This window comes from Gigantopelta aegis, chromosome 2 (assembly GCF_016097555.1).
Source record: "Gigantopelta aegis isolate Gae_Host chromosome 2, Gae_host_genome, whole genome shotgun sequence".
Taxonomy (NCBI): domain Eukaryota; kingdom Metazoa; phylum Mollusca; class Gastropoda; order Neomphalida; family Peltospiridae; genus Gigantopelta; species Gigantopelta aegis.
Window position 1 is genome coordinate 22,618,461 of NC_054700.1, and position 26,292 is coordinate 22,644,752.

A 26,292-nucleotide genomic window follows, 5' to 3' on the forward strand; every position below is an offset into this window, starting at 1 on the left:
TGCTGATAATGTTAACATTCTGTAATGAAACTGATCTAATCCATTGCTGATAATGTTAACATTCTGTAATGAGACTATTAACCCATTGCTGATAATGTTAACATTCTGTAATGAAACTGATCTAATCCATTGCTGATAATGTTAACATTCTGTAATGAGACTATTAACCCATTGCTGATGTTAACATTCTGTAATGAAACTATCTAACCCATTGCTGATAATGTTAACATTCTGTAATGAAACTGATCTAATCCATTGCTGATAATGTGAACATTCTGTAATGAGACTATTAACCCATTGCTGATAATGTGAACATTCTGTAATGAGACTATTAACCCATTGCTGATAATGTTAACATTCTGTAATGAGACTATTAACCCATTGCTGATAATGTTAACATTCTGTAATGAGACTATTAACCCATTGCTGATAATGTTAACATTCTGTAATGAAACTGATCTAACCCATTGCTGATAATGTTAACATTCTGTAATGAGACTATTAACCCATTGCTGATAATGTTAACATTCTGTCATGAGACTATCTAACCCATTGCTGATAATGTTAACATTCTGTCATGAGATTGATCTAATCAATGTACCAATCTACTCAGGATGTAGTAAATGAGTTGCTGGGTTTTTCCATCTATTTTGACCTTCACAGAAATTTTGATAAAATTCAAGCACTTTTAAGACTAATGTGCTTATTTGTAAAATTCAAGCATTTTTCAATGACCACCGTGAAATTGAAGGTATGTGTGAACCCCTAATAACCACTCACCATCAAGTGAAGGCATGTATCCAGGGTTTGTTGATGTTGTCATGTCATTTGGATCCTTGGCAAATCTGAAAAGTAACAACAAATACATTGAAGGAAGCAGTTTGGAAATTACTATAACCAACAAACATATTTTTGAAAACCATGTTTCATTCAAATGATTGGGATTTTTCTTGTTCCAATCAGTGCACCACAACTGGTCAAAGGCTGTGGTATGTGCATTCCTGCCTGTGGGAAAATGCATATAAAAAATCCCTCGCTGCATTAGGAAAAATGTGTCGATTTACCAAATGTTTGACATCCAATAGCCAAATTAATCAATGTGTTTTAATGATGTCGTTAAACAAAACAAACTTAAAACCATGTTTTGTACATATGAACAATATTAAGTACAATTTTTTTTTTTTAAATAAGTAGAGCAGTTCATTTTGTTTTGTTTTCTAAAATATAAAAAATAATTTTAAAACCAAAACAAAACTAAAAACTAAGAAATCTAGAAATAAAATAAATTGGAGGCAGATATTCAAAATTTTACTATGATAAGAATATACAATATGTTAGGTGAATTATTTAGTCAATCGTGGTTTGCACTGAAAAACATTTTAATACATTTTGTTTTATGTTTCCCGTATTGCCTGGTTTAAGCCACAAACATTTATATTGCCTTTAAATATACAGGGACAAATATTTTGGCTAATGTAGTATGTCATGTCACAAAAGGATTATGTCAAATGTGTTTGCAAGTGGAGACATTCACTACTAAAACATCATTAGCAATAACATTAAAACATTTAACATCTCTGTATTTTTTTCCATTAGATCCATGAGCTTTTCAAAATAAAAGCAATCACTTAATACGATTCACTTACTTGCTTTTCGCGACAAACCAGACGACGATGATGGTAATGATGATTACAACTAAGACACTAATAACAATGATTGCAATCACAGTCTTGGACATCATCTGTGACACTGCAATAAGAAAACAATAAGGTTATGTCATAGAATAATGGTGAAACTGCCTGAACATACATTCCGTAGCACAATAAGAAAACGACAACATATTATAAGGTTATGTCATAGAATAATGTTGAGTCTGCCTGGACATACATTCCGTAGCAATAAGAAAACGACAACATATTATAAGGTTATGTCATAGAATAATGGTGAGTCTGCCTGGACATACATTCCATAGCACAATAAGAAAACGACAACATATTATAAGGTTATGTCATAGAATAATGGTGAGTCTGCCTGGACATACATTCCGTAGCACAATAAGAAAACGACAACATATTATAAGGTTATGTCATAGAATAATGGTGAGTCTGCCTGGACATACATTCCATAGCATAATAAGAAAACGACAACATATTATAAGGTTATGTCATAGAATAATGGTGAGTCTGCCTGGACATACATTCCATAGCACAATAAGAAAACAACGACATATCATAAGGTTATGTCATTGAATGTTGAGAATAGTCGAGTGCATAACGGCGGATAAAATTGTAATGTTGTCTTGTCACAATCGGCTATTCTCAAGCCTATTTTCATATCATGAGGTATCATCTTTAATCCAAAACTAATCTAACCTTAAGTTTAGAATTAAATAAATAACCAGTATCCAGTATTTCAGCAAGAACGATATTACATTATGGACAGAATATTTTATGCCCAGAATATATTATTGCTCATAGTTGCCAAATGACAAAAAACACTCCTTATTGATTGGCTAAATACTGTGAAGACTATACTAATGGGGACAGAAGTGAGTAAAAGTAGTTTTTGTTAACAATTAATACAGTAGTGTAAAGTTCAACTAATAAAAAAAATAGTTCTTACAGAGTTAACTATCAAGTTATTATCAACACAAATGAAGTTAACAGCAGAACTAACCAGATGGAGATTCAATGAAAAAGGTGAACTCTGATGTCCATGATCCGTTACCGGCTAATGATGTGGCTCGAATCTTGAACGTGTAATTGCCTGGCTCAAGCTTGACGAGCTTGTAGCCGGACAAGCTCCTGTACTTCTTGTGTGGAAAGCAGAGTCTCAGAGGATTGTGCTGAAACATGTCAGACATAGAAAACCACTGGTCACTGCACCAACCAAACAAAACTGTCCATTTAAAATGAGTGAAGAGGATTATTTAATATATTAGCATCAACCTAAAAGGATTTACAAATCTATTGCACATTAATTAGTTATTTGTGCATAATTTAAATGCACATTTGATCCAAAGAAATATATAAAAGACAAGAAGTTAAAATGTTATAGTTTGTTTTGTTTAACGACACCACTGGTGCACATTGATTAATTAATCATCGGCTATTGGATGTCAAACATTTGGTAATTCTGACACATTCATCAGAGGAAACCTGCTACATTTTTCCTAATGCAGCAAGGGATCCGTTATATCCACTTTCCCAGACAGGAAAGCACATACCACCGCTTTTAACCAGTTGTGGTGAATTGGTTGGAATGATGCGAGCACTCAACCGAATGAGCTAAATCCACCCCCACCCCCCAAAAAAGAAAGATACAATATTTTAGTTTATTTTGCATATTTATACTTTTACAATTAAATTAGGTGATGTACAGTTGTTTTTATTTTTGAATACTGTAAGGACAATGGTTAAATTAAAACTTAATCACAGGTAAAATGTTCACTTTGTGCAGTGCAATAAATCCACAAATACTGCATCCCACCCTTTTTATAAGTATGCTGGGATGTACCTCAGTAGTACAGCACACTAGTACAACTCAAGGTCACAGGATTGATCCCCTTCAGGTAACACCAACCAGTGTCCCATGACTGGTACATCAAATGCTGTGTTGTGTCTTCTCCTCTTTCTGGGAAATTGCATCCTTAATTAATTTGCACCGAATGACCCCACTGATGAATATTGACTAGATTACTTCATTCTAATTACTGAAAGAAATAGTTAAAAACTTTACTTACATCCACAAGATTTGTCTTCCAGTATTCAATCTCAAAAGTGACAATTAAACCGTTTGGGTTTTTCGGTGATTCCCATTTTATCATGATCTGTCCTGTGTGGTTGCTAACTTCGCTAATTTTCACTGTTGAGGCATTTATGTTGTCAGCCGCTTCTACAGGACACAAGGAAATAAAAGTTCAGGTCAATATCATTAAATTTTATGTAATCTACAGGAAAAACCTAAAAAAAAAGGATGTGTATTTGTGACTTGTTTTACACAGGGTTCATAGCCTTAAAGACCAAACAAATTCAAAGACTTTCACCTGCCATTTTCAAAAACTTTCAAAGACTTTTACACAGCGGTCAAAGACAATAGAATGCAATAAAAATACCAAAATCAGTTTGTTTACATTGTTGTCCATGGCAAAACAATTGAGCTTTTTTACATGCATCATGACAGATTAAACCTTGTAACTGGAAAATATCAAGTGCATGCAGCTGTAAAAGATATCGTCATTGCTTTGGCTATGATTTGTGAGAATTTAAAGACTTTTAAAGACTTTTATTACATTCAAAGACCTAAAAATCATTTTTTCAAATTCGAACCCTGTTTACAAGTCTAAAAAGTAAAAGAAAAAACTTCAAAAATCATTTATGTTCTAAAAAGTAACATCCTGCCCTTACAAATTCCCCAAGAAACATTCAGATTTCACACCTACGTCTGACATGTTAAAGCTGTCATCTGGCAAATACATATATTTCAAAATAAAGATGCTAAAAGCTCATTCAATGGCATATTTTATAAGTGGTCAACACCAGGCCCAAAAATTCAAATTATCAGCTCAAACAAGGTTTATCCTTCAGAATTTTATACATTTTGTTTAAGCTACTATAAACATTAGGGATACCAGAAACTCACGATGTACAAACATTAATATTCTAAGCAAGAAAATTTAATTAATATTCAGTTTTACTCAATAAAAGCCTTGTTAGCAGGGGGCATGTTTAAATGTTTATGAAGTCAGAAATGCCTCTTTAAGAGTTATGACCCTCATTTCTTAATGATGAAGAAAGCACTTTAAAATATATATCTAGGTGTGGTATAACGTGTTCATTAAAATTATACTGATGGAATGTATGACATTTTATTTCCATCTGACACCAAAATATAATTTCCATCCGGTACAAAAACTAAAGTGCCTATAGAACACAAAAGAAGAGAAGTAAATTAGCTCATCTAGAATTCAAACATTAGTTAATCAAAGTTCCCTCATATACTTTTGATAGAATGTGGCATTGATTCTGTTAAGTTGGCATTGTTGATGTGGGTTAATTAAGGAATTTGTTATTCCTCATACAAACTTTTATTACTTTACTTCCTAATGTGAATGACTTAAAAGGAATACAAGGGCAAAGATTCAAATTCCATTCGTAGTATTTTGAAATATGCCCTCAAGCATTAAAAAGTTTCATGACAATTTACAAAGTGGCTCCATATTTCCAAACACACCACCAAAATGCTAACAATATATATATATATTTTTTGGTTAATCTTAATCTAGTGTTAATCTTAGTGGTAAAAATTTGAAAATACAATCTATTGTCTTTTTCGGCTGTAGAAACCCACCCAACAGAATTAGTTTTATTATTAATAATAAACAAAATATCCTCCATTGAAGAGGTTTGAACAAGGGATTTTAAGTTTGAGAATTCAGCACTTTACCAACTCAGCCAGTAGAGAAATTTCAGATAAGTCACTGCCAGTAGGAGCACTTTATTACAAACATCATTAAGCTTGCAGCAAAACATGATCATCACACATTTGTGTTAGATGTGTTTGTCTTAAACGTAGAAACAAATATGACAGGTTAACATCTGCATATATCAAAAATTATTAAATATACACAGCAATTTAGAAAAGAAACACATAACAAAGGGATAAATGCTTTTTGTAAATTGGGCCCAAAATGTTTGAGATCGTCTTGAATTTATGGTCATGCTTTGTTATATTTTACCATAATGCACCTTGTGGGTGGAGGTAATGACTTAAATTTTTTCTAATGCAGCAGATAAATATCACAGTAATGTGATATCTGATATACATAACTTACTTGATGGCCTGGTTCGAGCAGTTGCTATTGCTCGGCTACTGCAAAACTTCTCCCCAGATTTCGGATTTGTCTCTTGGCATGCAAGAACCTGTAAAAAAACATTAAACTATGCATAATTCCCAAATGTAACTTTTCCCTATAATTTGCAATCTGTGCCATTATAATGAAAATGCGAAAATTATATCGAAAATTTATGTGATACTAAACTCTTATTCCAGATAAATCTAGGTGTTTCTTCTTTCAATGGAATGACTTAGTGGACCTAAGACAAGCACTCTTCAAATGAGACACATCTTGGTAAGATAAAACATCTACCTCAATATTATATTCCTGGAATAACCTTATCCCAGGGTCAGTAAAACATCTACCTCAATTTTATATTCCTGGAATAACCTTATCCCAGGGTCAGTAAAACATCTACCTCAATTTTATATTCCTGGAATAACCTTATCCCAGGGTCAGTAAAACATCTACCTCAATTTTATATTCCTGGAATAACTTCATCCCGATGTCAGTAAAATAAAACACCTACCTCAATATTATATTCCTTAAATAACCTTATCCCAGGGTCAGTAAGATAAAACACCTACCTCAATATTATATTCCTTAAATAACCTTATCCCAGGGTCAGTAAGATAAAACACCTACCTCAATATTATATTCCTTAAATAACCTTATCCCAGGGTCAGTAAGATAAAACACCTACCTCAATATTATATTCCTTAAATAACCTTATCCCAGGGTCAGTAAGATAAAACACCTACCTCAATATTATATTCCTGGAAATGTCCTAGACCTGGAATGATGAGCTCTTCTCCATAAACCACAGCCTCATAGAACATGTTTTCCGTAACAGCCTCTGTACTGTTGGCGTCTGTGTTGTTCACGGCTGGAGTATTATCTTCAATCATAGTCGTACCAGTGACGGCATAGCGCTTTAATCGATCTCTCCTCCTGCTGCGGTCATCATCTTCACTCCCACGTGGTCTGTGTAAAACAGGGGGAAAATAGATCACAATGCAGTGTTTTTTAATAATGATACACCGGCCTTGGTGCTGTCGTGGTTAAGCCATTGGATGTAAGGCTGGTAGGTTATGGGTTCGCCTCCTGGTACCGACTCCAACACAGCGCATGTTTTAACAACTCTTTGGGTAGGTGTAAGACCACTACACCCTCTTCTCTCTCACTAACAACTAACAGCATGCTTGAACCTTAATTGGAAATAAGCACGAAAATAAGTAGAAATAAATAAATCAATCAATAACTAATAATACAGAGGAAAATATTTCAAAGTCTGAGTTTGTGCGATTATTACCTTGGTAACAGATTTTTTGGTTACATAAATTATATTTGCATAACCAGTTAGTATCTAATCCTAAAAATATATGTATTGCAATTCTGTACTACTGTATATTGATGTCACAAAAGTTTTTTTTAACGATATAGAAAAAGATTATCTGGGCACGAAATGGCTCTGGCTCATCTACTAATGCGTACCAAAGCTGAGTAGCAGTAGGATAAGATTGTAAACTTACTTTGTTTAAAGGTAACACTAGAGAACACAGACTACTGGCTATTGGATATACATGCAGAACTTCACATACATTGTTTTTGCTTCCTATTTATTGCACTAGTTTATTTTGCATAAAAATATATACCACGAGACAATATAGCAGTCGAGTGGTATGTTCTTGCACAAAATAAAGCACTAACAATATATTTTACAAACGCAAAATAGCTGAAAAGAAGAGAGATGATGACCTTGTGGATGGAGTTTTATTTTATTTAGATGAAATTAGCGGGTGAGACTTAACTCTGGTACGTATTTAAAGCCGAGTATACCGATACCAAGGTAAATCACCCCCAAAATACCAATACAGAATCTGAAATTTCAATACCGCCCAGCTCTAGTGAAGTTCTGTATTTAATACATACCTTCTTTTATTTTAAAAAAAAATTCTTTTTTAATTTAACATATTACTACACTTTCTTATATCTATTAATCAATCTTCCTTTCATAGATTTACTTAACGTTAAGAATCATATTCTTCAGCAATCTTGTGTAATGTTTCAAATACGATGTGACGTAATTTGTAAATGAGACATGATGTCAGTAACAGGGTTCATAGCCTTAAAGACCAAACAAATTCAAAGACTTTTACCTACCATTTTCTCAGACTTCAAAGACTTTTACACAGCAGTCAAAGAATAGAATGCAATAAAAATACCAAATCAGTTTGTTTACATTGCTGTCTTATAGCAAGAAACCTGCCTCGGTGGCATCGTGGCAGGCCATCGGTCTACAGGCTGGTAGGTACTGGGTTCGGATCCCAGTCGAGGCATGGGATTTTTAATCGAGATACCGACTCCAAACCCTGAGTGAGTGCTCCGCAAGGCTCAATGGGTAGGTGTAAACCACTTGCACCGACCAGTGATCCATAACTGGTTCAACAAAGGCCATGGTTTGTGCTATCCTGCCTGTGGGAAGCGCAAATAAAAGATCCCTTGCTGCCTGTCGTAAAAAAGAGTAGCCTATGTGGCGACAGCGGGTTTCCTCTAAAAACAGTGTCAGAATGACCATATGTTTGACGTCCAATAGCCGATGATAATATTAAAAATCAATGTGCTCTAGCGGCGTCGTTAAATAAAACAAACTTTACTTTTATAGCAAGAAATTGGGCTTTTTTACATGCATCATGACAGATTAAACCTTGTAACTGGAATATATCAAGTGCATACAGCTGTAAAAGTATAGTGTTATGATGTAGCTATGCCAGCAGAAAGAAGGTCAGAGTACTGATGTTGATTGAGAAAAATGAATGAACAGAATACAAGAAGTTAAAGACTTTTATTACAATTCAAAGACTTTCAAAGACCTAAAAATAATTTTTTCAATGACTTTCAAGGAATTTAAAGACCACTAACGAACCCCAAGTAATACAAAGGCACTAACTCCAGTAAAAATAAAAACGGAATTCCCCAATTACAAGTTCCTGTCCATATTGCACATATGTGTAATACAAAATAAATTTATCACACAGTTTGAAAATGTCTTTACCACTATAATAAGATTGAATAGATATAATAAAAATAATTTCGACACACAGCCTTCAGATAAAATCCACTACATGTTTTCATTAGCAGCAAAGATCTTTCATATGCACTTTCCCACAGACTACAGACTTTCATACATGAGTCATGGAGCATTGTTTGGAACATAAAAAAATCCCAACATCCTATCCTGTCTGTGGGTTGGTGCATGTAAAAAATCCATTGCTACAAATGGAAAAATGTAGTAGGTTTCCTCTCTAAGACTTATGTCAAAATTAACAAATGTTTGATATCCAATAGCTGATGATTAAAAAAGTTAAAGTTTGTTTTAACAACACCACTAGAGCACATATTTACTAACCATTGGCTATATATGCACCATCCCAGAGACAGGATGGCATATAACATGGCCTTTGATATACCAGTCAAGGTGAACTGGCTGGAGTGAGAAATATCCCAATGGGCCCAGTGACAGGGATCGATCCTAGACTGACCGCACATCTGACAAGCGCTTTACCACTGGGCTACGTCCAGCCTCAGCCGATGATTAATAAATCAATGTGCTCTAGTGGTGTCGTTAAACAAAACAAACTAACTTTTTTCCTTTCTAACACCACATAAGATTGGAATGGTGAAAAGCCTACTTTTTCAGGTATGTGCTGTCCAGCAGGTAGTTCTGAAAGTCAATCTCCGACTGTCTGTTTCTCTCGAGGTTCTCTAGCTCGACAGCCGATCTAGGACACGAGCAGCACTTGCTGTCTGGCGTCTCCGTCATGTTGGTGTAGCGGTTCACCTTCGATTCCTTCTTCTTCTTCTTCGGCTGCAGATGAATAGCTGCAAGAAGGTGCAAAACAAAAACACTGTACTACATTGGCTGCAAGAGTGTGGTTAAAAAACTATACCCCAAAACATCATAGCAAAATAATAGCTTTAAGTGAGTGTGATGAAAACAAACCCAAAAACTATAAAACTTAACAATATAACTGTTGTAAAGAGGGTTTTAAAAAATTTAATAATAAATAAAAACCATCACCACAAAATAATATTTGTAGCAAATAACATTAACAAAATAAACTGACAATCAAAAGAAAGTATCCCAGTTATTTTTTCAAAGTATTAAAAACAACATAAACACAAGTTAATGTTAAATTTTGAAAGTATAATAATTTGGCGATTAATAAACGCGAGTATACTCAATAAAACCCATAAAATTATAATATCACAGTTCACAACAGCACTAGGCGTGAAATGTGCGATTTCATAAAGGACCACTCATAACGAAGGTGAATAAATTTGACCACAAAGAACATGTTTCAATAGCATGTATGTCCACCATGTGCAAGTATACAAGCATGGACCCGACGTCGGACAGATTTCCGTCAATGACAATAAGGTCTGTCCGCTGTTGGCCACAGATACCACCCCAAACCATCACAGATCCACCACCAAACGGTTCAGTCTCCTGAACACAGCACGGAGCTGTTCTCTCTCCTGCATGTCGGTATAATCCGAGTCCTGCCATCAGCTCTGAATAACTGGAACCTGCTCTCATCAGAAAAGAGTATACGTTGCCAGTTCCGATGTTGCCAATGTTGAAACTGACGTGCCCAACGTAAACGTCGAAGTCAATGTTGCCTCGTCAATGTTTCCTCGTCAATGTTGCCTCGTCAATGTCATCCCTCTGAATGGTCGATAGGCCCTGATACCATGCTGTCGTAGTCGACGACGTACAATGTAACAACTGATGACATGTCCAAGGCCAGTCGCTGCAGATGACGTCATAGTGAGGAACCTGTTACGTAAGTGTAAGATGTGGAGATGGCGGTCCTCGTTGGCTGCTGTGACATGGGGTTTTCAACTTCATGGTCTATATGCAGTCCTGCCAGTCACCCTGTAACGCTGTATCAACCTGGCGATCGTCAATTTTGTGCAATTCAGGATTCTTGCCACATGGGCATAACTTGCACCCAACTGCACCATACCAATAGCTCTCTCTCTTTCTTCAGCAATTAGCCTTGCCATGTTCTCTGGTGTTTTACTGTTGACTGAGGCATGTTCTAAGCAATGGCACCCTTTTTTTCATGTCTCTCGTGCAGTATAAATTGATGAATAAACTCATTTTGTACGTGCGGCATCGCCCAAACGCAGCAATGTGGGACTATTCATCATTGATTGCATTATAATGAACAATACTGGAACCTATCTAACCTTCCATAAACGTGTATTGTGTTTATTTATAATAAAAATAATTGGTATACTTTCTTTTGATCGTCAGTTTATAACAGAAGTAAGAGGATGTAATTATACAAGTAGCACAAGTAGAGAAAATAATTATTAAAGCTTTGTCTTTTTGTTTTCATCTTTTTAAAAATTATTATTCACAGATACCGTTACAAGTAATGGCTAACTGTTGGGGGGTCACTTACCTTTAATCAAACACTTTATGCATAAAGTAACACATTTCTTTTATTAAAAATTTTAATTTTGACTGTATGCACATTGCTGTACTAGTTATTTTTAATTTTCAAACCATATTGAAATTTATACTCATAATAATTAACTGTTTGCATACTTGTTTGGTTAAAAAAAACCAGTCTTAAATTTAAGTCTACAGTTGCTTTATTATCAGTAATAACTTAAAGTTATTTGTGGTAAAAAAAATTATGACCACATTTCAATTGTGGTGCTAAGATATGTAGCTATGACAGTACCAATATCCAGTGTCTGTCCTACATAGTGTTGAAAAGTTTGTTTTGTTTAACGGCACCATTAGACAACATTGATTTATTAATCATTGGCTATTAGATTTAAAACATTTGGTAATTTTGACATATAGTCTTAGAGAGAAAACCTGCTACATTTATTTTTTTTCATTAGCACAAACGGATCTTTTATATGCACCATCCCAGACAGGATACCACATACTATGGTCTTTGATGTACCAGTCGTGATGCACTGGCTGGAATGAGAAATAGCCCAATGTGTTCACCAATGGTGATTGATCCCAAACCGACCGCACATCAAGCGAGCACTTTACCACTGGGCTATGTCTTGCACTTACACAATATTGAATTACTGCTAACAAAACACGTCACCTACTATACAAGTTGTAGAATAATGGTAGGAGTGAAAAATAATTCTTTACGCAAACAATTCAAATCATGATTATTTAGTTTTTATACTTTTAAGTTACTTTTTATCATTTGACTTTACTTAAATAACGTAAAGTTTATTAAGCCATGCATTGTCTCAATTTCACAGAAGACTTAAGTAACTCCCACTGAGGTACATGTGCAGGTGGTAGATTTCAGGGATTAAAAAAAAAGTTTGTTTTGTTTAACGACACCATTGAAGCACATTGATTAAATATTCATCGGCTATTGGAATGAGAAATAGCCCGATGGGGATCAATCGTAGACCGACCGTGCATCAGGCGAGGGTTTTACCAGTGGACTATGTTCCGCCGTTTCAGGGATTAAAGGGACAGACCCTAGTTTCAACCCGTGAAAATTAACACTAAGTTTAGTTAATCTACAAACCTGTAACACATTTGGATAAAGTTACACTTGAATGAAACATGAGTCTGACTTTCAAATGGTGAAAGACCCTCTAAAAATAGACTAAAACTTGGCTCCATAACTGTTACTTCTCAAACGCACGTGTGTTTTTAAAAATATGAGAACTACAATTTGTGATATTAAAAACACCATGATGACCAAAAACACTTCGAATGTATGGAAATGGATAATCTAAACAATAAAATCTAAGTAAAGTATGATTTCAGTTATCAGTAATGGCTCTAATAGTAAAAAATATGTCTTATTGTTTAAAAACTAGGGTATGTCCCTTTAAAGGCCCATGCTAAAAGCAATATGTTTTTTCATGTATATAATGCATACAGTCCCCTGAGGGCATGCATTTCTATATACTTTATTGATGCCAGCCATAGTCTAAACATACCACTGCAGAAATTCTAGTCCATACATTTGCAAGTTTAAAGGGACTGTTTGTTGCTATTGTTAAGATGTTGCAGACTAATAGACATTTTAATGACTAAAATTTCATATTAAATACTATAAATCAGGAAATGTTAGTGAGCATAAAATATTAGTGAATTTAACGAGGCCATACAAAATTCTAATATTTTTTGGTGCTCAATTTAAAAGAGACATACAAAAGACTGTCTCGAAAACCTTTGTGCGATTGTTTTGTTGGTAATTAACTGAACACACAACAATGGTTACATGTTATTGATTAAACTATAAGTATAGCACATTATTGCATTTTTTTTCCTAAATTTAATTGTGTGTAAGCTGCTTAACATCAAAATATATCCAAACAAATATTTTGTCAGCTGATTTTACAACATACGATTTTTTTTAAATTTAAAATCTGATAATGCTGACCTGGCTAAAGTTTTGTGTCACTAGCATGTCATTTACTGGGATTTCACTAAATCTTAAGTGGGCGGGATTTAGCTCAGTCAGTTGAGTGCTCGTCTGAGGTGCTTGTGTCACAGGATCAAACCATCTCATGGATCCATTCAGCTGATTGGGGTTTTTCTCGTTTCAACCAGTGCACAACAAGTGGACAAAGGTCGTGGTATGTGCTTTCCTGTCTGTGGGAAAGTGCATATAAAAGTTCCCTCGCTGCATTAGGAAAAATGTAGCAGGTTTCCTCTGATGACAACGTATCAGACTTACTAAATGTTTGACATCCAATAGCCAATGATTAATTAATCAATGTGCTCTAGAGGTGTCCTTAAACAAAACAAACTTTTTTTCTTTTCTTTTTTTTATTGGGCAACCAAATCCACTTCGGCCTACTTAGATAAGGACTGACTACCAGAAATAAATTGAATATAGAGATACAAATATTCTAAACAAGAAACTAAAAATAGTATTTAATTTTAGTTCATAAACAATGTTGTAAGTCGGGAACATCCTACATTGCAGGCATTGAATATGGGGGATTTGTATTTATGATTCTGTAAGAATCGTGAAACTGATGTAGTATAGATATTTGGGGAAACAAAATACAAAAGATACCCCCCCCCCAAAAAAAACCCCACAAAACCCAACAACCCCACAACAATGTTCATGACTTTTTACAAAAGCAACTACTTCATTTAAAAGAATAATTTTGATACTTACGATTTTTACAATAGTCCCTTTGATCAAAAGGTCTTGGGTCAAAAGCCTGCAGCTGCCAGTAGACAATGTAATGTGTAACATTTCCGTTTGGATGGATGGGTGGCTCCCATTTTACATGCAGCTCGTGGTCCACCTCCGTCAGTACCTCCAGATTTGACGGACTACTGGGATCTGAAAACAAAACACAAGTTCACATGTTTGACGGACTACTGGGATCTGAAAACAAAACACAAGTTCACATGTTTGACGGACTACTGGGATCTGAAAACAAAACACAAGTTCACATGTTTGACGGACTACTGGGATCTGAAAACAAAACACAAGTTCACATGTTTGACGGACTACTGGGATCTGAAAACAAAACACAAGTTCACATGTTTGACGGACTACTGGGATCTGAAAACAAAACACAAGTTCACATGTTTGACGGACTACTGGGATCTGAAAACAAAACACAAGTTCACATGTTTGACGGACTACTTGGATCTGAAAACAAAACACAAGTTCACATGTTTGACGGACTACTGGGATCTGAAAACAAAACACAAGTTCACAAGAATATCTGGTGATTGACACCTCAGCAGACTGACTGAACAGCGAAAACACTATACTAATATAAAACATATTTGGTAAAAAAAACCCAATAATTTTAATGTACTTTTTTAGGGTAATATATAAAAGTCACTGTAATTAAAATTATGAGTTAAGCTTGATTGATCTCGGACCAGCATGTTGCTAATTGAGTAATCGTACTTGTAGGGAACTGGAAGGGGAGGCAATATGGCATGCAAGCTTTGGTGTCTATGACCATTAGCAGTTGTTCACTGTTAAAAGATACAGTGTTGAGGGTATGAAGGCAGGGCTTTAGACTGCATCAAATTCAAGGTATTAAACGTTGTTCCCAAAATAATCATGCCCAAATTAACTACAAACATGCTGACCTCTAAATATTTCACCTCAAAACCACTGAAATGTTAAGTTTAATTATATTAAAATAACTTGAAATGCATTTGTGAATATTTATAACTCTTCAGCAACTGTTAATGTTAGTACTGAACTAAAACGACCTTCCTGCGCTCACAAAAGGCAAAAGTCCCTGTTGTGCCCAAATTAGTGAGATCTAAAGCGCTGGAAGGGCATGTTTCACCTATTAAAGGTGTGACTACCCGAGTCCTGTTAAGTTTCAAGAGTTGTTACAACAAACAGTCGAGTGTCACGGCTATTGTTTTAAGGTACTTACAATACCAAGAGCTTACTTACACACTTAAGGAATCGCAGGCCACGATGCAATATGCCTTTGAAGAACACCATATCCACCCCCACCCCCCACCCCGAGTGTGTTACAAACTGAACCACACGGCTGATGAATTAGGCAGGGGCGGGACGTAACCCAGTGGTAAAGTGTTCGCTTGTTGTGCGGTTGGTCTAGGATCAATCCCCGTTGGAGGGCCCGTTGTGTTATTTCTCGTCCAGCCAGTGCACCATGACTGGTATATCAAAGGCCATGGTATGTGTTATCCCTGTCTATGGTGCATATAAAAGATCCCTTACTACTAATGGAAACATGTCAAAATTACCAAATGTTTGACATCCAATAGCCGATGATTAATAAATCAATGTGCTCTAGTGGTGTTAAACAAAACAAACTTTAACTTTGATGAAATAGGCAGAACAGTTCTTGTTTGAAACAACTGTGATATACTTACAGTATGGATCAGTGGTGAAGTAAAGGATCTTGCTAATGGCCGCCTCCTTGGACATGGAGGTAGTGTAGGTCTCAATGTAGACGGCGTACTTCGTCCACGCTTTCAGATTGGTCAGCATTGCAGTCATGTGATCAAGATCGTCACGTTCCGGCTTTTCGTCTCTCGTTTTCCAACTGAGCAAAATAAATTGTAGGTGAAGCAAAATCATCCCAAAAGCACGTAAGTGAAAAGAATGTTTAGTAACACCCTAACATATATGTATTTTAACGATGAACTCAATGTAAAAATTGACGTCATCTTCTCCGCTGGAAAAGTAATTCCTCTATCTCACCTTTTACTTTCTAAAGGCAGACGAAAATAAACAGAAAACTTTTCAGATATTTGTACACCATTGTTTATTTTTCAATAAATGGGAAGAATAATAATAATTCATTATATACTTACATGGGATAGGGCTATTTCACCTGAAGGTACATAATATGATGCCAGGGGTCATTCAAATATTACATAACACTCGAGGTGGTGGGTGGGTATAGGTCCAAACATTATGTAGCGCTACAGGGGGTGGGTGGGTGTATTTAACATTAATTTTTTTCACTAATATTGTTTTGTTTGTATTTTATTTTTTCAAAATTCATAATTGCTGTCACAGCGACAATGTTAAAACGTAGTTAGTTATAGCTAGACGTATATACACAATAAGGAAAATAAATGAGTAAAATTGCATATCTGCACTTTCCCAAATTGAAAAACAGCAGAACTATGTTAAAATTATATTACACACTTGACTTGTTTGTGAGTGGGAGGGGGGTCTCCAAGTGTTATGTAATATTTTGGAGGGTGTATGGTTTAGCGTTACAGAGCGGGAGGGTGTCTAATTTGGACAAAAATAGCATTACGTAATATCTGAACGGCCCCCAACAACAATTATGCAGCTTTGTGTGAAATAGCCCAGAGGTACATACATTTTTATAGTCCGTCATCAGGACAGGTGTAAAGAAATTACTCACTTTAATATTACTACTACCGATTTTAAATAATAATAATAAATTCTTTATTTAGTTAGGGTAACACAGTTAGCAAAAGCTAATCTTCCCTGAGGCCCTCAGGTACAAACAATACAGAATTACAATGCATACATTTATGAACAAATAGAAAATACATATATGGCAATAAACAGATGTACAAATGATATTATTTTAGAAAATATTTCTTGAGTCTATATTTAAAAACAGCAGTATTTGGCGATGATCGGATAGCTTTAGGCAATTTATTCCAAAGTACTGGTCCAGAGTAACTGAAAGCATGTTTAAATAAAGACATTTTAGGTTTTGGAATTAATAGATTTCTATCCTCTACATTTCGAAGGTTGTAGGGATTGTTTTCTCCAACTTATATTAATAAGTTTGAAAGATAGTTTGGGGCTTCATTGTATAGACATTTATAAATTTGTAAACATTTGTGATAGTGGATTCGTGTTTCCATTGTCATCCATTTTAACTGTTTAAATAGTGGGGCAGATGGAATAATAGGATCTACATCTAATATCCTTGCAGCTCTCTTTTGCAGTTTCCCCAAATTACACAGCAATAATCAATGAGTGGTAAAATATACCCATTGTAGAAAAGTTTTCTTGCATCTAAATTTAAATACCTAATGATTTTTAATAATAAATGGTTATTCCTAAGTAAAGATGGACGCAGTCAAGATAATTATGTTAATTAAGGCAGTGTAATGCTGCCAAAACATTGATTATAAATTGTAGCAAAACATACAAGAGGCCCATGGGCTTTCCATAAGATGTGATTGGAATTGGTCAAGTTTTGGGGGGGAAGAAGTGGAAATGTGAAAATTTTACCCACAAAGACAGACAAAAACCCAGATAAAAACGGATTGCAGTAAGTCCTAATTTGTTATTTTCGTCTAGTGTGTTACTCACATAGTTTTGGAACAAGCGTCTCGGCCTTGATAAATATTCACAGTCTCGTTTTGTTTCCTGTAAAAGAAAAGAAATTCAGAATCATTTCCTCTGCCTCTCTATAGTCTCCATCAAATGCACATTCTACACCACCAAGATAGGAAAAATTATTAGTTCTTGCAAACCATCCCAAAATATGTCAAAATGGTCTTTAGCATCTCACTGCCTAACTAATAGTGAAGGCATTGATCTCACACAAGAGCAGCTACCTGAGCTACACCCTCTGTCTGAATCACATTACAACCAAGGAAAAGTGAGCTATAGTTCGTCCCATAAAGATGTTTTTTGTAAATAATTTGAGTTTGGTTTGACGTAAAAAAAAGCATAAGTGTTTATACTATTTTTGTGTTCAATTTACAAATCAATCAGCTCAGACATAAATAACTTATAGTAAATTCCACAGATTGAAAAAAGGTGTTCCCTATGGGACAGACTATAGGTGCTTAATTAACATTTGTTCTGTTTTACAACACGAACAGGGCCAGGAGCATATGCAGGAAATTATGCAGGAAGGTGTCTACACTAGGGAAGTTCGTGTGATGCTCCACTGGAAAATATATTTGAAAAAGAAACTTTGCTTGAGCACTAGGATGTCTGACCCGCAAAAGCACTCCTGTACGTGCCCAAGAATAAGTTGATTAATTAACCATCGGCCATTTATGTCAATCATTGAATAATTTTAAAACATAGGTTTCAGAGAAAACCAGCTATATTTTTCCATTAACGGCAAGGAATCATTTCTATGCAATTTCCCACAGACAGGACGGTGTAGGAATAGGAAAAACTTTAATGGTCTGCCGAGGGTGTTCGATCCTATGACCCAAGCATTCTGGTTAGTTACCGAATGAGCTAAATCCCACCCCAAGTGATTAATTCAACTTAACGTACACTTCTCTGAAGTTGATGACGTAACTCAGCAACTGTCGTTTATCAATGGCTTGGAATTTGGTCCATTCCAGAATAACAATGTCATACTGCATCTTAGTTACCTCTAGTCTAATTTGCCTCACAGAGCCTGCACAAAACAAGAAAGAAAGACAAAAATAATAAATAATAATCAGGGAAATCAGGTTTTTCTGGTTTTGTTTTTTTGTATTGTGTTGTGATTCACTTAGCAAGTTAGAGAGATCACAACACAATTCTAAAATGTCAAATAGTAGTTTTAAAATTTTATTATTTTTAAATAACTTGTTTTCAATGTTTTTGCTTCTGTTTACCCAACTTCGGGGAGATCAGTATCATCTTCTTGATACAAGAGCTTGGCAAACCATTTTGACACATGATTCAAAATATAATATATCACACGTCTGTGCTCCAAATCACTGTAACATGTTTTTGAATTATGGACTATCCCCATAATTTAATTAAAGGAATGCTTAAGCAAGGCTTTTGGACTGGTATTCATATTCAGTGATATATAATTCATATTATTGATTAATATCAACAAGTATAATCTTATATTTAATTAATAAAACGGTTAAATGCGATGGCTATTATATATAATGGGCACAGCCATTTTGTACCATTCCAGTGAATATACTCTCTGGCGAGCCAGTGGTTACGTAATACTTAACATGTCACGTCAGGAATTAGTCTTAGAACTGAAGACACAAACATACTTGATTTTTGTGTATGCATCGCAGTGTTCTGTAATAATATCCATCCTAGTAAGCCAGCAATAAGTATATATTATTTTTCAATACAAAATGAACCACCAATGTCAAAGTGTCGAAATAACTGTATTATGTTTTGACCATACATTAACTCATGTAATGAAATGATAATCGGAGTGTTTTCTTAGTCAAGGCATGTACCTGTGGTTCCTGATTGGCAGGTGTATATTTGTATGGTCACCAGTCAAGATAATTACTTCCTGTTGTCTTGACACCAAAAAAAAAATGTGCCTGTTTTATTAAGATCACAGGGTATTGTGAGATAACCTGCCAACCCTAAAATGATAATGGACATTATCAGCCATCCTACTTTATTACTGTAATTCATTCTGTAAAACCCTTGATTAAGTAGACTTTCCTGTCTAAAATCACAAAACTGACCAATTATATAGTCCCAAAGAAAAGAAAATATTACATACAAATACAAAGCATAAACATAACTATAGTTTGAATTAATTAGCATTTTCTGTTTAGAGTAAGATGAAGGCTATTTGCACCCAAGTACTTACATGGTATTTGATCTCCATTGTTGTCTCGACTCACATCGGTTTTGTCATAGGTAACATTAATACCCTTCAGAAAACTTTCGATTTTGTTGAAGCAGAGTTTTCGGTTGTGCTGAAACCAAACTTTACCCTTTTTTATTCTGAGATTTTTTGACACTTTGTCTGTGAATAGATCTTGTAGATTTCCATTGTCCATCACGTATAAGGCATACCTGTAACATAAATAAGATAAACTTGCTAAATGATTATACCATATAATAAAATTGCAAATGAATCTACTCAATTTATTATTAAACATAATTGACATTTTATATATTCTAAAGGTTATGAAATACAGAATAAAGTTAAAGTTTGTTTTGTTTCATGCCACCACTAGAGCACACCGATTTATTAATCATTGGCTATTGGATGTCAAACATTTGGTAATTTTTAGATATAATCTTACAGATGAAACCCGCTATATTTTTCCATTAATAGCAAGGGATCTTTTATATGCATTATCCCATAGACAGAATAGCACATACCATGATCTTTGATACATAAGTCACGGTGCACTGGCTGGAACAAGAAATAGCCCAATGGACTCACTGACAGGGATCGGTCCTACATCACATCATGCGGTGCTTTACCACTGGGCTATGTCCCACCCAGGAACACTGAACAATGCCTCGTGATTGTGGCACATCACCACCACTGTAATGCATCTACTACTAGAGACAATACAGTCAAACCCACTTATTTGCATACCATCGGTGCTGCTCGATTTTGTGCAATTAACCGGGTTAGTCGATTAACCGATAGAGTACCGACTTTCACTTTGTAACAGCCATCCAACTACAAAGTGGCATGGGAGACAGTCTAGCATAATGTGGTACTTCATACCTGAACTATTACAGTTAACACATGTCACATGCAGTTAGATATATATAAATGTAAAAAAATATATCTATCGATATATATATATATATATATATATATATATATATATATATATATATATATATATATATAAAATTAGCATGACGTTTTTGTTTTAATCTGCCAGACCAGAAATCATTTTTTAAAAAACCAACAACGTCCATCACTGGGCGTCGTTTTCTAAAAACACAAACTGGCGTCGTTTTCTAAAAACACAAACTTTGTGCATTAAAAAAAACAAACACTGACCATCCACTAGTGTAAACAAAGTGTATTAGCCATGTACTGTAGTTAATGAGATAAACTTGAAACAACAGAACCATAAAAAAGTTCACGTTTTTCATCGGTGCACGTGTTTACAAAATGACGTCAGTTTCCGGAATTACCGATTGACCGAATAGAATTACGTGAACTTGTATGAATATGCTGGTATGGTGTTCTTTCCATCCCAAAAGATATGGCAAGCTTTGGTATTATTTGTGATCCCCAAATAATGACTTTGCTATTGTTAAGCAATTAAAGTTAAGCTGGGCTAGTGAGTCATATCAGTTCCAGCAGTCTGCATTGCATGCATGACCGGTCTAACACAATTGACTGACCTTCATGGTGCGGTCCGACTGATTGGTGTCTAACAATATAGCAGAAACTTAGAGACGGTCCATAAATAACGGTCTTTGTTATTTTTGTTTTTTTGACGACCTCCCCAACCAGTCTTTTTTTTTCCGCTACATTTTCCGGGAAGCAAGTGATAAATCGTTTCTTTTGCGTTTAACAGATATAGCGTATACTGCATCTAATGAATAAGTGAACAACAACCCTTTCTCGGTCACATTTATTAAAAACATAACCGCCTAGGACGATTGATCTGTAATCTTTTAATTATTAACAAGGTTTCTCAACATAACGTAATAATTGATACAGAACAATGATTGCCCTGAACACGTCAATCGAATAGGGCCTCAATAGTTGAGTGCGCATGCGTACAAGCGCACAGGCGGTACTTCTAAAAATAATAGTCGGAGAGTTACCTGTTATTGAGATGGCCTCTGATTAACAGCAATATATTGCAAACAAAACATTAGGTCTTAGGTTTATTCAACTTAATTATGTCATTCTTAAATCTTGTAGTCGGGTATTGTGATTCACCAGTAGTAACGTGCACACCATCTCATTTGCATGTCACACGTCGACTCTGTAAACAGCGATTACAGTCGGCTTACCACACAGTGAGCTCAAACAAAACAGATTAATCGGTGATTTATTTGAGGGGTTTTTGCCAAAGTTTGATAGACATTCTCAGTCATTTGTGACATTAATTTAGCACACAAAAAAAAAAAAAATCGTTATTTATATGTGCAAATAACCGATATATAGCCTGTAATCTGTGCAATTAACCGGATGTTTTGTAGTGTTATAAGGGCAAATGGTTCCGTGTTGGGTGAAAATAGTCGATTAACCGAATTATGCTATAAACCGATGTGCAAATAAGTGGAGATGACTGTATTTTTAAAATGTTAGATAACTGGTAATCGATTCACATGACGTATCAAGCTATCTGATTATTCATGTATGTGAATTATACACAAAGAAATTAATTACCCCCCTCCACACTGTGACATAATAAAGGACACTGATTTACACTTTAATAAAAATGCAAGTTTTATTTGATTTATTCCTAGAAAGGCCTCAGAGGCTGTAAAGCACTGGAAGTGGCATCGGTTTTCATAACCTAACATTCAAGTCTGTTCTGACACTAACATAATAAAATACAGAAATGGGATACTTCTGGATTTCTTTGATTTTTTTTTTTTTATAATCAAATTAACCTTTTTACCTGGCTGCATAGTGGAGTAATTCCTTTACTTCTGTGTGTAGTAAATATCGTAAAAAATTTTATGAGAATATTAGTGATAGGAATCGGTTGAGATTTCATCATCAATCATGGGTTATAATCGGTTGGCACCAACCGATAACTTTCTATTGCACGATCGGTTAGAATTCCATGACCATAAGAAGGCTTTGAATTATAAGGACCATGTAACTATTGTCATATGCACCTATAAATGGCTAATTATTAGAGTTGGGCGGTATACCGTATAAACCGTTCGGTATCGCTATTATGGCAATACCCATTTACCGTACCGAGCAAATTTCAATATACCGAAATTTCGGTATGAAAAAATATTTCTAGGAAAGCACTAATATTATATCTGACGAACGCAAAATGGGTTGGGTATAAATCAGACGACAGCCTTGTGTATGGAATTTAATTGTATTTAGACAATTAGCGGGTGAGCCATAACACAGACATACATTTAAAGCCGAGTATACCGAAAATAGCGCTGGATATCGGTATCGTGTCAATACCGAATACCGTACCGATACCGAGGTAAATCACCCCCAAAATACCCATATCGATACCGAACCTCAAATTTCAATACCGCCCAGCTCTACTAATTATACCTTTATTAACTATTTAATATCTATTTTCTTTATGTACACATGAAAATTAACCCAAGCCCAAGCATATGTACATCAATTCTATAATCTAAACTGGAGGAACAATTACAGTTAACATTTTCCACAATCGATAATGAATTTTTATAATCGATCATCACATCGGTAGAGCCAAACTGATAATTTTTCTATCATAATCGATCATCGGAACATCACTAGAGAATATATGGAAAGCCCAGAAACACTATCCAGATGATTAAAAAACCCTGAATTTCACATAAATGCAGAAAACATTCATCTCTGAATGTCAAACACTGATTTTAACTTACGTGTCATGTTCAAGTTCATCTCCTTTGATGATCTCAAGACTCTTGAAGAAGTCGAACGAGAGTAGGGCGTACGACCGCACCACTTTGATGTACTGGCTCACCTCCTTGATCTGACCGAGACTCTTCTCCAGCTCCATCCCAATATTGCCTGAAACAAAAGTTAAAGTTAAAGTTTGTTTTGTTTTAACGATACCACTACTAGGCACTAGAGCACACTGATTAATTAATCATCGGCTAATGGATGTCAAACATTGGTAATTTTGACACGCAGTCATCAGAGGGAACCTGCTTCATTTTTCTTAATGTAGCAAGGGATCTTTTATATGCACTTTCCCACAGTGGCACATACCACAGCCTTTGACATACCAGTCGTGGTGCACTGGCTGGAACGAGATATATCCCAATGGACCCACTGACGGGGATCGATCCCAGACCGACAGAGAATCAAGTGAGTGCTTACCACTGGGCTACGTCCTGCCTAAAATAAAAGTCAATCACATATTAAGCAACATCTCCATACAAATATTTTCTGTATACAGACTGCGTAACTCTGCAATGATCTTTTCTACATACAAGCAATACCTGTCAGGGCTTTAGACTGCGCAAAAGCTGAGGCGATAAAGAGTGTGCCCAAAATAAGCAAGCTGAAATTAAATACAAATATGCTGACCTCAAAACATTTCACCTCAAAATCAATGGAATGTTACGCTGTAATTTAGAAAATTTGTTTCTAATTTTCATTATTATTCATACTTACCTAGTACTAGCACAACAACAATGCTATACGACCCTGAGTTATAACCTCCACTGCAGAATTATCTCCCCTTGCCGGATGTATAACCTACACCCGCGCATGGGTAGACCGTATATCCTCGTTATCGATTCAAAGTCCGGAATGACTGAATCAAAAAAGACCTCCCTCGGGGCGGGTGGGAGGTAACGGTTGTTGTGCTAGTACTAGGTAAGTATGAATAATAATGAAAATTAGAAACAAATTTTCTAATAGTCTTATTCAACTTACCGTACTAGCACAACAACAATGCTATAACAGACGTGATATAACACTGTTAAAGCACGAGAATTTAACATTAAATGGAGGAGGTAAGAAAACAAGGACTTACCCATTCAACCAGTAGTGTTCGTCTCAAGTAATGATACAGTGAAAAAGCAACCCACATCATACGAGGTATAAAATGTTAAAGTGACTTTTAAATTGAAGAACTACAACCCCAATTAAAAGTAAACCAAGTTAACAAGGTGAGGAAACCCGCACACCAAGTAATGGTAAAAGACACTCGACTGCCCCAGATAGTCAACCATCCACCCCCCCCCCCCCCCTCTCCCAGAAAGACTGCCGGTAGCGACCAGACGAAATAAGGGTTGCCCCCTACTCGTGGCCCTGCGCACCAAAATGACTTGCTGCCCTGCAATGACTGATTGAATCCGCCGAGTTCCGTCCGGACCAACAGCCATATCACAGAAATAAAACTGGTCAAACGTGTGTTGACCTTTCCAAAACCCCGCACTCATGACCTTGAAAATGTCCAAAGAATGATGGAAATTAAGGGAAGCAGAAATCGCCCGAATCTCATGAGGTCGAATGGAGAAATTCCGCAGAACATAATCACCCGCCTTCTCATATGCCAGTTTGATGGTTGCAGCAATCCATCTTGACAAAGCATTCTTTGTAATGTCTCCTGGTTGGCGAGTGAAAGAGATAAAGAGTCTCTTCGTGTTTTGCCGGAGATTTCTAGTACGCTCCAAATAGAAATTCAAAGCCCGCACCGGACAAAGAAGTCTATCAGAATTATCCGCGGAAAGCATACGAGATAAACATTGAATGATGGCTGGAGGAAACTCTTCCCCTGGCACCTGGTTCTTAGCCACGAAAACAGGATCAGTACATAACGCAACTGACCCATCTGTATTGTAATCCACCAAATCATGCAAAAAAGCATTAATCTCACTAATACGACGGCAAGCCGCCAGTGAGACCAGAAACAAAGTTTTCCACGTCAAATGACGAAGACTGGCGAATTTCAAAGGCTCGTAGGGCTTGCCTTTGAGTGCACGAAGAACCAGAAAAACATTCCATTTAGGCAAAATGGAAGGCTTCTCAACCGTGTTTTGCAACGACTTAAGCAAGTCATGCAACACGAGATTCGTTGAGAAATCTTGACGTCCACACTGCCTCAGAGTAGTGAAAATGGACGACCGGTGACTTCTCACTGTTTGAACTTTCAGCTGTCTTTCTTGGACAAGAGCCAGAAAGTACTCAGCTAGTACTCAGCTAAGTCATTAACAGTAGGCGACAAGGGATCCACGTCCCTCTCAGTTGCCCCACGAACCCAAGCGCGCCAGTGACACTGGTAGACCCTCTCCGTAGACTGGCGCTTCGAAGAGGAGACGAGCTCAGCAACCCGTTTAGAAAAGCCTCGGTTTCGGAGGGAAACCCCGACAACCACCATGCGTGAAGTCGGAAAACCTCCGGCTTCGGATGCCACTCTGTCCGACGCAGTCTCTGACTGAGCAGATCGGGTATCCATGGCAACCACACTGGCTCCTGCACTAAAAGTGACAGGAGCGGAAGAAACCAACTCGGGGCTACGAGCGTGACACGACAAGGTTGCTGTCTGATCTTTGCCAGAACCTTGCCAAGCAGAACCGGAGGGGGGAAAGGCGTACAAA

The 26,292-nt window shown here is 36.1% G+C and overlaps 1 protein-coding gene across 1 annotated transcript in view; it reads right to left on the minus strand.

Moving 5' to 3' along the window:
• The window catches only part of LOC121382752 (putative molluscan insulin-related peptide(s) receptor), an 84,804-nt gene that overhangs the window by 17,778 nt on the left and 40,734 nt on the right, over positions 1–26,292 (minus strand). The window contains exons 6-18 of the mRNA XM_041512333.1: positions 23,605–23,752; positions 19,904–20,112; positions 18,610–18,736; positions 17,683–17,739; positions 15,744–15,916; positions 14,038–14,208; positions 9,529–9,718; positions 6,598–6,820; positions 5,834–5,921; positions 3,743–3,894; positions 2,677–2,845; positions 1,647–1,749; positions 781–845 (exon numbers count right to left, since the gene is read on the minus strand). Of these exons, the coding sequence (XP_041368267.1) occupies positions 781–845; positions 1,647–1,749; positions 2,677–2,845; positions 3,743–3,894; positions 5,834–5,921; positions 6,598–6,820; positions 9,529–9,718; positions 14,038–14,208; positions 15,744–15,916; positions 17,683–17,739; positions 18,610–18,736; positions 19,904–20,112; positions 23,605–23,752 (1,875 nt within the window). The remainder of the gene's footprint in view (positions 1–780; positions 846–1,646; positions 1,750–2,676; positions 2,846–3,742; positions 3,895–5,833; positions 5,922–6,597; positions 6,821–9,528; positions 9,719–14,037; positions 14,209–15,743; positions 15,917–17,682; positions 17,740–18,609; positions 18,737–19,903; positions 20,113–23,604; positions 23,753–26,292) is intronic.